Source organism: Lygodium microphyllum, chromosome 1, assembly GCF_053477565.2.
Source record: "Lygodium microphyllum isolate KBCC chromosome 1, Lygodium_microphyllum_v1.1.10, whole genome shotgun sequence".
Lineage (NCBI taxonomy): Eukaryota > Viridiplantae > Streptophyta > Polypodiopsida > Schizaeales > Lygodiaceae > Lygodium > Lygodium microphyllum.
The window spans coordinates 152,282,881-152,296,830 of record NC_141135.1 but is presented as its reverse complement, the minus strand read 5'-3'; the positions used below and the strand labels follow the sequence as shown (position 1 = coordinate 152,296,830).

The 13,950-nt window shown below is 44.6% G+C and overlaps 1 protein-coding gene across 3 annotated transcripts in view; it reads right to left on the bottom strand.

Moving 5' to 3' along the window:
* Positions 1 to 13,950, bottom strand: part of LOC148041832 (Beta-glucosidase, GBA2 type family protein) — a 122,477-nt gene that overhangs the window by 50,793 nt on the left and 57,734 nt on the right. For all 3 annotated transcript variants that reach the window (XR_015691622.1, XM_087683034.1, XM_087683021.1), the window contains exon 4: positions 8,049 to 8,105. Coding sequence is in view for 2 of the 3 variants with exons in the window: in XM_087683034.1 (XP_087539160.1) it covers positions 8,049 to 8,105 (57 nt within the window). In the remaining variant the exon portion in view is untranslated. The remainder of the gene's footprint in view (positions 1 to 8,048; positions 8,106 to 13,950) is intronic.

Here is a 13,950-nt window from a genome sequence, read left to right as displayed (position 1 = left end):
CGTCATTGCCTGCGTCACCACCCTTCGCCACGTCAACTGCTACTTCCCCCTCCCCTCACCACCTGTCGGCGACGGCAAGGGAGGGGAAAACAAAAAAAAATCCTTTTTTTTTTAAGAGGGAGCATTACTGTAACGACGGAACGTTACAGTTTCTGCCTAGGGCAGAGCTGTCCCTTCTCCCAACGCAACGTCTATGTCTCAGGAACAAATCTAGGCACCACACAAACAGGTTGCAAGCATGTAGAGGCAGAGGTCACGGAAGGCAAGTACAAACAATAGGTTGCAAGCGTGCAGGGACAGAGCTCGCATGACGAGTTGGGATTTGGTTGGAGAGATGGCTTAGGATTTGAATTTGTGTTTGATGGTAAAGCAAGGGGTCATGTCCAAGGTTTACAGAAAGAAGAAGTAATAAAGCGATTTTGATTGAATATTTGAAAGTTAGAATTGAATTGCTTTGTACCGAAGTTACCGTTAGTTGGAAATTGTTGTGGTCGCTTCTCTTGTCCATGAATTTTGTCTTCAGCATCATAGGCTAGAGAAATTGCATCCTCCAGAGTCATTGGCTTGAACATGTTTACCTCCGCATAGAAGTGGCTAAGAAAACCAGACATATACTTGTGCTTGTGGATCGCCTCATGTACATATTCAAGCATTCAGGGGCAGAGCTCGCGGAAGGCAAAAACGTCACAGGCGAACACACAAAAGCAAGGACCCGCAATACTTGGTTCCGTTTGCGCCCAAGAAAATAGGGCAGAGTGCAACAGCACTATGGTGAAACGAGACAAGGGTTGCCGTCAAGCGTGGCAGAGTCCACAGATAGTAGTGGAACAGGAACAGGGGCGAGGTGACTTTCGATCACTCACACACACTCTCTCTCTCTCTCTCTCTCTCTCTCTCTCTCTCTCTCTCTCTCTCTCTCTCTCTCTTTTTCGTAAAAGGTAATTGTATTAATTACGAAAAAAAATACAAGATTACTTGATTACAAGATACATGACGACAATGCAAGTCATCATGCGAAGAGGTGCTAAGTACTACAAGTTACAATTTCATGGCAAGGATGCGGAGGAAATTGCCATATGCCAAGGACGGAAGTCCTCCGTAGAGAGCAAATCAGAACGATGGAGAAGAGCTAACTGCCAATACAAGAGGCCATTAAGCCTCACAATATGTCGCTGAACATTATGGGCGGAGTCAAACAGAAAAGCATTCCGAATGGTCCACTTATGCCAACAGCCCCAGTATCGAAGAAAGTGATACATGAGCTTCATATGTGGCTGTGCGGGAGAAGGGTATTTGGGCTGGCCCAAAACCCAATCAAAGGGGCGCAGTGTGATACCAACCACCCCTCGCCAGACGGCCAACAAAAATAACCAGACCTTCTTAGCGACGGGGCAGGAAATAAATCGGTGGCGGGCGGATTCCATAGTAGTGGTGCAAAAGAAACAGGTACCATTGGAGATTCGTCGCTTGGAAAGAGCCGAAGCAAGCGGAAGACCCCCAATTATCACTCTCCAAAGAAAGACTTTGTATTTAAAGGGTGTCTTGTTGACCCAGCCCTCCATCACAGTGACCCTCCACCATGAGCGGGATTTACGCAATCCCCATAAAGCATTCGCTTTAGTAACTAGCCATTGATTATCTTTAATCAGGAGATGATACACTTGATTAGCAGAAGCTTTGCTCAAAGGCAGCCGGCCTTGTAGGTCCCAATCCTGCCAGGGATGACCCAAAGCAAGAGCAGGAAAGGGTTGTCTGCTCTGGAGCACCGTCACGAGCTGTTCCCATAAAGGCCTATATCCACGAGGGATCCGGAAAATCCTCCTAGCAGTACGAAACGAGATAAGCACATTGCGACTGGCAAGGGTGGCATCCGCAACTGAAGACAAGCCCAACCGTGCCATCCAATTGAATTGTGGTCTAAGCTCATGTTTACCTTCCCACGAAAGTAGATGCGAGACTGCCAGTAATTCCAATTGAAAAGAGTTAGTAGCCAGGCGATCCTCCGTCGGGTGCCACTGAGCCTTTCGAAGGACGTGTTTCCAGGAACACACCAAATGAGTAAGCAGCGATGAAAAAGAACTGGAAAACCGCGAATCCGCATTAAGAACGTGCCACCAAGAACTCCGGAGTCGGGTATTGCCATGCCGAAGCCCATGACCCTCAAGGAAAGAACGGGCGATAGCGACCCACGGATGATGATCATCCGAGCACATGGCGCGGAAAAGGGACCAACGAAGTGCCTGCATGTGAGTTTGGGCATCTAAAATAGCTCCGCCACCCATGCTTTTGGGGGTGCACGCATGCGACCACGAGATCCAGGAAATACCTGCATTCAATGAGTCCTTCTTCCAGAGCATGAAGCGAATAGACTGAGTGAGAGCATTCAGAGTCGTAGGAGTCCAGGGCAACAATGGCAAGAAATATGTGATCATTGGCAACATAATTATCTGGGCTACTTTGAGGCGAACATGAAAAGGCCAGGCCTGAGACTTCCAGTACATAAACTTGGCCATCATCTTCTGAGAAATCCACTGCAGAAACTGCTTTGGGGGAACATCAACCCCCAATGGATATCCAAGATGCCTGACAATGGAACCTCGAGGAACAACCAGACCTTGCCAGTCCAAGGACTACAAATCCGACTCCGTGCAGCTTAGAATGGCTGATTTGAGCGGATTGATACGAAGGCCTGACGCCTGGCCAAAGAGACCCCAAACATCCAATGCTTTTCGAAGGTTATCCTTGTCCGCACGCAAAATCATAAAAGTATCATCCGCCAGGGATTGGCTAATGAAATGTTGCCCTGTAGGAAGCGACAGTCCGGCCAACTGGGAAGAGGCGGCCATATGTGATAACATGGAAAGAACTGGATGTGTCGCAAGGGCAAAGAATAAAGGGCTCAAAGGGCACCCCTGTCTGACAGAACGGACAAGGACAAATGGCTCAGTAACACCTCCGTTCAGCATGACTCGCGAAGACGCCGCAGCACTAATGGTGTAGATCAGACGAGACATCCGAGCACCAAAGCCCATAGCGGACATAAGGTCAGCAACAAAAGACCAGTCCAGATAGTCAAAAGCCTTTTCCAGGTCCAGTTGAACCAACACCACCTCCTGATTAGAATGCCGGGCATAATCAATGGCCAATTGGGCATTCAAAACATTGTGTAGAATATTTCGGCCCTTAATGAAACCGTACTGGAGAGGGTGCACAAGGGCAGGGAGATGCTTATGGAGCCGATTCGCCATTACTTTGGAAAAGATTTTGTACATGGAACCCATCAAAGAAATGGGGCGCCAGTGTGTCAACTTAGATGGCGAAGGAACTTTTGGAAGCAGTTTAATAAGTCCTTGTTTCCATGAGGGAGGCATGATCCCCGTTTCCCACACCTGCTGAAACAGAGCCTGCAATGGTTTCGCCAGTTGGGTAGCGAAAGCTTCAAAGAACTCATTGGTGAGACCATCCCAACCCGGACTTTTATCTTTGGGCAAGTGTAACAAGACATCCATAACCTCTGCTTCACCAATATCTGACTCCAGAGTAGCTTGCATGTCCTGCGGTAACTGATTGCAGACCAGGTCATAAAAGACCGAACGGGCCTGAGTAATTTGGGCTGAAGGAGGAGAAGCGGAACCGAGAAGGTCACGGAAATAATTCCTGCACATATGCACAATAGTCCGTGGATCCAGGATAAGGTGGCCTTGTGCATCCTCGAGTCTGGTCAAATTCTCTCGAGCAGGAGAGGCATGGAGAGCTCGAAAGAACTTATGGGTCTGACATGCACTATCTTGCAAAGTCTCTGTTAGATGTTGCAATTTGGCCTGCTGATACGATTTTAACTGGAATTCTTTAACAAGATCGGCCACCCGCAGGGCCAGTGCAAGCAGAAATGCATCATCCGGAGTGTCCATCAGCAGGGAGCGAACCAAAAGCAGTAGGTCCTCCGCTGCCTGTCGACGGCGCCGACAAAGAGAGGCATGATAGATCCCATATTGCCGCGCAACCCGTTGCACATTAGAGAGCAATCGGTCAAATGACGCAGTGCCCTGAGAGGAAAAGTCCAAGGAGAATCTGTCAAGCATTTGCTGCATATAGCCCTGAAAAATTGTATGCTTTAAGTAGGAGGAGTTGAAACGCAAAGGGAGTCTCTCCAGAAATTGCTTGAAGGGGGCAATGGGTTGTGCAAGCAACTAGAACTGCAGAGGGAAATGGTCCGACAAGACATATTGCTGCAACACTTTTATTTCGAGCATCTCAGGCAGAAAATCATCATTCTGCATGATATATATGCGGTCCAACCGCGACCATGTTGTGGCATGCTGGGCCGAATGGAAAGTAAAGCTTGGAGAAGACGGGTGTAGCCAGGACCAAAGATCTTGCTTAAGAACAGCAAGAGCCAAGTCGTGCCACATACGACTTTCCGGCGCATCCATGACCGAGTGCTCCGATGTAGACTGGGAAGAATCAACACACATATTGAAATCCCCCATGAAGAAGCCGCGTCTGCCAAGTGACAAGGAAGTCTGCAAAGTCTGCCAAAGCTCCCGGCGAGATAACGAATCATTCGGAGCATAGAGGCCAAGTAACCATAGGATTTCCCCTTCGAATAAGATTTCAACCACCAAAAAGCGGCCATGAACATCATTTTTAATAAGAACTGGCTGATATTTGGTATGTACATGTTGCAAGAGTTTGATTTCAAGGTTATTCACACTCCTGGTAAAAAACATGCAATGACTGATTATTTTAGTAGATTATAAGCACACCCGAATAATGCATGGCCTGTGTTCCTGCATAGAACAAACGAAAGCCATGGCAATCCACAACTTTACCGGCGTCACTATGACTCTTGTGCTCAACAGCACACAGGACATCCCACTGATTCTCATACAATGCAGTCCACATGGCATGTTGCTTGTGACGAGAACAAATTCCTCGCACATTCCACGTGGCTATTTTCATGTGTATACAAAACACAATCAGGTACGAGACACAGCTTGCCTCGATTTGACTTTGTCGGCGAGAATGTCCAGGACTCCCTCATCCAAGAAATCTGCCAACACCGCAAAAGAGTTCTGAGGACCAAATTTGGAAGTTGACGGCATATCGGCTTGCTTGGGGTTGGAACATGGGTAACGACGGTCCCACGGAGTAATGACGTTGCCTCTGGTATCAAAAGCCAGCTGTGCAGGTGGACCCTTGAGACGATCCGAATACATTTTCCTGGCGGGCTGATGGCGGGTAGCTGAAGAAACCATAGCAGGAGCAGAGCGCTCTGACGACATCATTTCCTTCCTGCGCATATATGTTCGCATGGAATCGTGTGAGGTAGAAGGCCCAGTACTCTCCATGCCAGCACCAATCCTGTTGTCTTTTTTGGCGCGTACTTCAACCCAATCAGTAGCACGGGAATCCAGACCCGAAACCTGTTGTTTACCTTTGGCCAGAACTTGGGGCGGGTGGGTAGGATCCAGCGACGGAGCATCACACACCATATCTTCCATGGGCGGAGCAACATGAGCTGTATCTGAAACGTGTTGTTGCTCGGGGCATTCAGCCATAAAGTGCCCCAACTGTCCACAGGAAAAGCAATGGCCAGCAAAATTGCCCCATTTCAAACGAAAGTGTAACGGATGCATGCCGGCGCAATTGAGGCGTAACCATGCAGGCCGTTTCCGTGCAGTATCCCATAACATGCACAAGCGGTTGCGATTCACAGCCCTGAGATTGGGAGGGACCAGAACCGTGCCCACAGCGGCCATAGCATCCTTTAATAGCGGCCAATAAACAGCCGGACAATTTTCCACTTCTACCCACACAGGGCATTCACGTTGCAGGAGGCGCTGGAAATCTACCATCGGGCGCTATGGAACCACATGAACCAACCGACGATCAAAAAACAAAGGCAGTTTAGACAGAAGAGCAGCACGGTGCGTCTCTGTTTTCAAGAGGACCTCAAAAAAACCCCGGAATCCAACAAAAATCTCTTCAACACATTCCCCTTGTAGCAGACTCTGCAACCATTGGCGAATACGGGAAAGCAGCGGGATGCGACCAGTGAAGAAGAGTATCACCGCGCGATCATAAAATACCGAAAAGGAGCGTAGGACAGTTTTTGGCTCGATGGTAGCTTCCAGAACATCGTCTGGAGCAGAGGCAGAGAAGGCTTCCTAGTTGTGTTGAACATATTCACCAAGCAGCGTGTTGGCAAATTCCAACAGATGCTCCCAGTCCACCTCCTGAGAGTCCACCGGATCCGAAGCAACCTGCGCATAGGAACGATCCGGAGTAACGCCTATCTCTTCCGGGGTGTGCTTGGTACGTTTACCCGCAAGCTGGATGTCAAGACCCGGGGGCAATTCTTCAGTGCACGGAACCATATCCTCGGGTTCCTCAGCATCAAAGTCCGGGCCAAGTGCTGCCAGCGTTTGGTCTAGGAAATCCAGATCCAAACCAGCCATCGTGTATGACGAACTGATCTCACAGAAAAACTGACCGACACACACTCTCTCTCTCTCTCTCTCTCTCTCTCTCTCTCTCTCTTTCTGTGTACAGAGCAGAGGGCACGCGATCCCGGACGCTGCCTCTCTGACGAAGGTCAGGTTTAGGGTTTCACAGGAGCTGGGCGCCTCTGCACGAAAGGAGGAGCACACGTAGGCGGCGCCTCGAACCGCGGCAAAGGTGAAGTTGACAAGGCGGCGTGGATAGGGCAGCAGAAACAGGGCGTCTGGACAGCTCCGGGAGCAGGCGCGACAGTCAGCAACAGGCGTCGATGCAGCCCTCGACGATGGTGGACAGACGCGACTTGTAAAGGGGCTGGAATCTGGCAAGGCGCACCTCTGCAGGATGTGCGGGCGGGGCTGGGGCAGGGGGTGGCACTCGGGCGAGGTGTTTTCGGCGCGGCCTGCAGGCGAGGGCGGCGGGGCCTGCAGGCGAGGGCGACGGGGCGCAGGCGATGGCGATGGCGAACAGGTAACAGGGTCGCGATCACGCCTCTCTCTCTCTCTCTCTCTCTCTCTCTCTCTCTCTCTCTCTCTCTCTCTCTCTCTCTCTCTCTCTCTCTCTCTCTCTCTCTCTCTCTCTCTCTCTCTCTCTCTCTCTATTATATATGTGTGTGTGTGTGTGTGTGTGTGTGTGTGTGTGAGAAACATTTTGGAGACGTTATTACGCTTTGTCTTCTTTCACTCACCCTACACAACGATTCACTCACTCTCTCAACTTTTTCTAAACATGACCCAACAGTACAACTTTTGAAGCCTAGGAAAGCAAAGGGAGGCATCTAGATCTCAAAATCGCTTTTTTGAGGAGGATATCGCACATGGTATCTGAATTAATTGGCACACTTTAAAGTTGAGGGAGGTTCAGGCCACCAAAACTTTGGACAAAGGCCTCACCACATTAGCATCTTTATCAAGGTAGAACCAAATGTAACTCTTAGATACACAACTTACTAGCACAGACACACCACTCAACACACACACAGGAGCCTAAGATGTAATCGAACTTCCCTTCAATGACTATAGTAGGTTCAACAAACAATCCTTGGCTAACAAGTGGCCCCATTGGTGTTTCAAAACATTTTGGACTTTGGTTTCACACCAAAGCTTTATTTAGACTTCATAGGGGGGAGAGTTGTAATAGATCTTTTTAAAATCACAGGCCCATGACAATAGGCTGAGGAGTGCTAATGGTAGTATTGCTTTGGAGCCACAAGACATTAGAGAAATAGCAACTGGCCTCTAGTAAGACCTCTTAGTAGCATAGAAGGTTTTCCACATAGTGCTCCATGCTAGAGTCATAATCTAGGAGCACATTAGAAGAGTGGTCATACCACAATTTGAATGCATCTCTTATGACTGCAGTTCATAAGAGGAGCTACAACAAGCACTTCAAGTACTGGCAAGTGATCACAAGAGAATGTTAATTGTTTCCCACGACATGGTATTGTTTCCTCACTAGATAGTTCATTTAATTATGGTATACAAACTTCAAGAGAAAAGGTTGTAAGTAGAGAATACAAAGAGAAAATTATATAGGGAAAAAATCACCCGTCCTTCAGAACGCTCTGCTTTAATGTAAGTCCACAAACGGAATCCAAGCTTGACCTGTCCTCCAGAAAACAATACTAATTGTCAAAACAAGCCTAATCAATCAACATCCCAAAGGCAACTTCCTAGTGGCATCTCCACACTTAAAAACCATTGCATTTTTCCAAAGTTCACAGTTGTAATATCTTTGCTTTTCACAAAAAGGTTAAGATTTTACAAAAAAAAACCCCCCCCTTCTTGTTTTTGAGAACATGCAGTACCCAAGATGCTCTTCAACTTTCGAGAAATTGCATAAGCCATTATCGCAAAATAGGGACATTTCTACTTTTTCAGAACTATTGAAGAAAGCGTATTAACTGATCACAAAAACTGAAACACCTTGCTGGATCTAAACTGGTTTAGATTAGAACTGGATGTTTAGACTTAAAGAACTGAAGAAGCTTGATCCACACAAGATGCATCGGAACTGGTTCAAATTGACTACCAGGTCAAATGGCTGAGTTCACCTGCAAAAAAAGTGAACTGGTTAATTTTTTAACTATTTTCACACTGAAGGATCTAAACTGGTTATTTCAGTGAACTGGTTCAGCCTGTTTATGTTCACGCTGAAGAGAGTAGGCAAGCTTGAGTCAAGCTTTGGTCGAGGGTAAGTAACCAAGCTTAGGTCAAGTCTAAGTAAGCAAGCTCAAGACAACCTCTTTTCCTAGTAACATAAAAACCTGTTGCTCTCCTCTACCATTTCTAGAACCTCTATAAAATCCTCTCTAAAAGTTGGAGCATAATGTAGCACATCTTTGACATGGCAGACATTTTCCCAGTTTTCAGGATCTTGCAGACATCAACTCTCTGCCACAGGGTCAGCACGATACACGTGATATCAGAGCAGTTCCTAACACCAGACTTGCTGATAGGAGTCCTACAATCATAGCACCTCAATTTCCATCACTATATGGCGAGACACTACCAAAGCACTGCATTTTCCGTAGGAACGTCCCAGTTTTCACGTCAGCCAGGTGGCATCAGGCCCAAAACAGCTGCATTTCAGCAGCAGCCACCTGTTCTGCTTAGTTTTCTGCTTCGGCAGTTATCACACTACTTCTATTAAAGATCCCTCAGCCATACACATCATCCAAGATAAGATACACATTCCCATATATATGAACTATGCAAGCATAGCAAGTAGGCCGCAAATGGTTGTGTTCCCTGCAGTTGCTATCTATCCATCATTTCCAGCTCCATCTGGTATCAAGACAGCTATGTTTTGGCTTATCTCTGCCTCCTGCACTCAACCCACAGTCCTCCACCTAACATTTTGCTCAGTAGCCAGCAGCACAGCCACAATACTTATGTCTTTGTCTTTTATTTGATGTGACCTCAGTTTTCTTTCTAGAATCATATGCACACTCCTGCTGGTACCCCACTCACCTGAGGCACAGTGCCTCCTCCCCCATGGGCCTCCCTTCCCAATCTCCACTTGCAGGAGACCCTCTTCAATTATTGCTTGACCATCAACTCGAGTATTATCAAACAAAAGTAGGAGGTTGAGATTTTTTATTCTTTTTGGAAATAGATGCAACACTTTTGCAAGGATTTTGATGCTTGCATGGACCAGCACTTCCAACCCAACGTGACTAATGAAATGAAAGCACACCAAGGAGCCAAATCATCCCTCATAAGAACACCCGCATACTCAATGGTGCTCAACTGCAACTAAAGAAGGCCTCACAAACAACCAACATGGCTATGCACACCAAAATGGGAATCAAAAATGAAAGCATTACCAATAGTACAATTATGCCAACATCCCCAAAAGCATACAAAGTGGAAAACCACCAATACATGTGGCTGTGTGGAACCCATAAAATTTGGGATTTCCAAAAACCCTTTTGATGCATAGAGCTTCCAGCAACTAAATAACAAACTCAAGGCAGGAGAGACCATATACATTGAGCAACTAGGCAAGCCAAAAACCTATGGCAAGAACTCTCTTAAGCTAGCACAAAAAACAGCAGGAGCCATTTGAAACAGTGCATCTCAAGAGGGTCACGGCTAGTGGGAGACCACCCACCAGCAATCTCCAAATGAAGACTTCGCATTTGAAAGGGGTTGTATTGAGTAAACGCACCATCATTGTAGATTTACACCATGCTCTGCCCTTGAGAAGACCCCATAAAGAATTGCCCTTATCCATTAACCATACATGATCCTTGATAAGCAAATGTTATATCTAATTTGTGGATACTTGCTCTAACTGAAACCAGCCTTCCTTCTCAAAAGAGGCTGGTAATGACCTGATAAATCAACTTGCCTCTTTCTGTCAAGAATTACCAGCAAGCCTCTAAACCAATTTGCCCCTTAGTTTGCTTAGGGATAGGCCTTCAACTATGCTCCTTGGGTAACAAATTCAACCCCAAATGTCTGCTTGCTAAAGGGCAACTTCAATCTCCTGAAATTGCCCCAATTTCAATTATTGAAATTCAAATCTCTAGGCCTTACTTCTAAGCACACTTCCTGAGGTGGCTGTCAAACCTTGATTACTGCTATAATATAGAGTTTACATCAGAGATTAGTCAAAATCTCCACCACCAATGGCTAATCTTACTAGAAATTGCTAAGGGAGAATGAAAATAGGTTCGAGGATGAGAGAGAATGCTAATGAGAGAGGAAATCCTGATTTTGGTCCTGAGAAACTGGAGAAGATCAGTTGTTTCCTTGTTTAGACAGCTATGGAAGCTATCACAGACTACCAAGTTCTCCCAAAACTATTGTCACCTAGAGCCTGATGTTGTCACCTACATCCTTAAGGCCTTAGGCTGCAGTTGCTTGGTCTAGAAGCCTTCCTTGAGAGCTGCAAATGGTCGCCAACAGCAGGTGACCTGATCACATAGCCTTTGTCCAGCTGGTGCACTATAGAATGACCCTCTCTCTCCCTCTCCCAACCTCCAAAAATGCTTTTCCCACTTTCATGTGCAAGTTTTGTCAAAGTGGCAGCCTTCCAAAACAATCTCCAACATTATCTAGCTTTATTAAATTACTTATCACAATATTAAATTCTGAAAATTAATTTAATAATTATTTATTGATCAAAAAATAATCTAACATGCCCAAAACTAGTATTAATAAATTAATTAATGTCAATTCTCTAGTATCACAATTGACACTTCGAGCTAATTAAATTGTGTAGGTCAAAATTTGAGACCAACCACCACCTAGTACTTTTCCAATATAACTTGTTACAACCTTTGTATTTGGCCTTTTCTAATATCTCAGGGTCCTAGGTCCCACATTGTGAAATAACTGACCTACACTTCATATGTACAAATCACATTTGCACACTTGATTAACTTTTAATCAAATGCTAAGCAAAGCATCAAAATTTCAAGTCCTCACGACAAACCTCTCCCCTAAAATCCTTAAAACCATCCTCGATTCCACTACAACTACACTGGAATTTCTCAAAAGGCATCATAGTAAAAAGACCATTGGTCACTACTGCTTAACCATGCTAATGCCAAACACTTGCTGAAAATTTCCAGCTAGCAAAAACCATAACATAGAACTCACAAAGAATCCAAAAATTCCGCCAAAATACCATAAAATGCATTTCTCATTAGCGCATCTCAATTGTTATGGTCACAAACAACCATAGAAAAGTTTAAACTAAGCCTAAACCATAGGTGAACTTTCAATGGCATTCATAAAACACACCATTTTCCACAAAACCAATTGAGTATCACTGAGAGCTCATGATCATCCACTGAAAACCAACAATTGATAATCAACCTTTGATGATCATACATTGAAATATCATACCAAATGTATAGTTTTAGAGTTACACGTGAAAAACCATACAATATCATACCAAATTGCAATGATTAGCACACTAAATAGTGACCTCATGGCAAATATACTATTAGCACAGTACCTTGGATGCATGTTGAATAAATTCGAGATTCACTATATACGAGAGTTACACATCACTAGAAAATTGGAAGTGCCACCTCCCCCTTGAGCATCAAAAAATGCTCTAGACCCCTAGTCTGTTGAACCTCACTCAAACTGATCCCCAAAGTCATCTCTAACTAAAAAGTCTCAAGATAAAGCTGCAACAACTAAGAATGATTTGTGGAGTCATCCTCTTCCATCCACTTAGCATCCATTAGTGTATCATTCCGAAACTTCAACAAGTATCTTCTAGAAACTTCACCTCGGATCTTTGTCTCTCTATGTGTCAAAATCTACATGGGTACCAATATCTCATCCAACTCCTCAACCTTTGGCTGAATTTCAGCAGATACATTCTTAGGCATATGGCCATGAAAAGGCCTTAACAAGCTCACATGAAAGGTATTGTATATCTGCCAATATGGATGCAATTTTAGCCTATAAGCAACATCGATGATTCTCTTCAATACCTAGAACGGCCCATAATATCTCATGCTTAGCTTTGGATACAATCTCTCTGTACCTTTTATCTTTTTGAACCTAACCTTTTGAAAATACAGCAACACATAATCACCCTCTACAACCTGCAAAACATCTATAGTGATAAGCTACCTTCTTTTTCTTCTCTTAAGACCTCTCAACAGCATACTTAACCTTTGCATAGGCTACATCCATGTTTTCCACATATTGATCAGCCTCAAAGATCTTGTCCTTTGTGCGCAAATTAGGGGGGCAGTTTCTTGTCAACTTCCACAACCTCAAATGGAGCTTTGCCAATGAAATTATATACTGTGTTATTGTATGCAAACTCTACCAAAGGCAGCTATTGCTCTCATTGTGATTGACGCTCCAATACATAGCATCTCAAAGCTGAAACATTGTAGAATTTACTTCTTTTGACTAGCCCTCTATTTGCGTATGGAAGGACAAAGAAAATTTCAGTGTGGTACCCATATTTTCAAACAACCCCTTCCAAATGAAGTGGTCATCCAAAGGTCTCAATCACTAACGATCGGCTCTAGTATGCCATGATACTTAAACACGTGCTACAAAAATAAATGTGCCATATGATCATTCTTTATCTTCTTTCTCATTGGAATAAAATGGGCCTACTTATTAAACCTACAAATAATGATCCATATCCCATCATTTCCTATAGGTGTCCTAGAAATCTCAAAGATAAAGTCCATATCAACACTTTGCCAAGACCTATCAAGCATAGACAAGGGCTGCACCAAACCTAACATTTTTTACCTATCATATTTCACTTTCTAATATAGGATATATGTCTTGACAAACTACTCAATATCGTGTTTCAAAGAGGACCAATAAAAGAAATACTCCACTACTTTTTAACTGTAGTATCAATATCTCTATGCCCAGCATTAGGAGCATTGCTCTTAGTGATCACCATGGATCTCAACTGCTTTGTGACAGACAGTCGTCCATATATCTCGAAAAAAAAATCTCTAAGTAGAAAGTGCTCAAGCCTTTGGCCATTGCAAAGCTAATCATATACATTTGCAAAATCCTAATTAGTAGCATGCTGATCTCTCATAGTATCCTGCTCATTGTGATATACCATACTGACACCCGAAATTTGAGGCTTACATGACAATGCATCAACCACCACATTCTTTTCCCATCTATGTGCACAATCTGAAAGTGAAACATAGATAAGAAGTTGGCTTATCTCATGTGCTTCTCAGACAACTTAGTCTAAGTCAAAAACTAGTGCAATATCTGCTATTCATTCGCACTATGAAATCAGCCCCTAAGAGAGTGTTTCCATGTCGAAAGTGCATGAATTACAGTAAGCAACTCTCTTAGTATCTAGATAGTGAAGGTTGCCAAGACTACTACTCAAATGAGTCCTTAGACCTATCACTCAAATGAGACTCGTAATCATCACTAGATAAGTTTGATGTGTCATATTCATGAATTTAGAATAAGTATG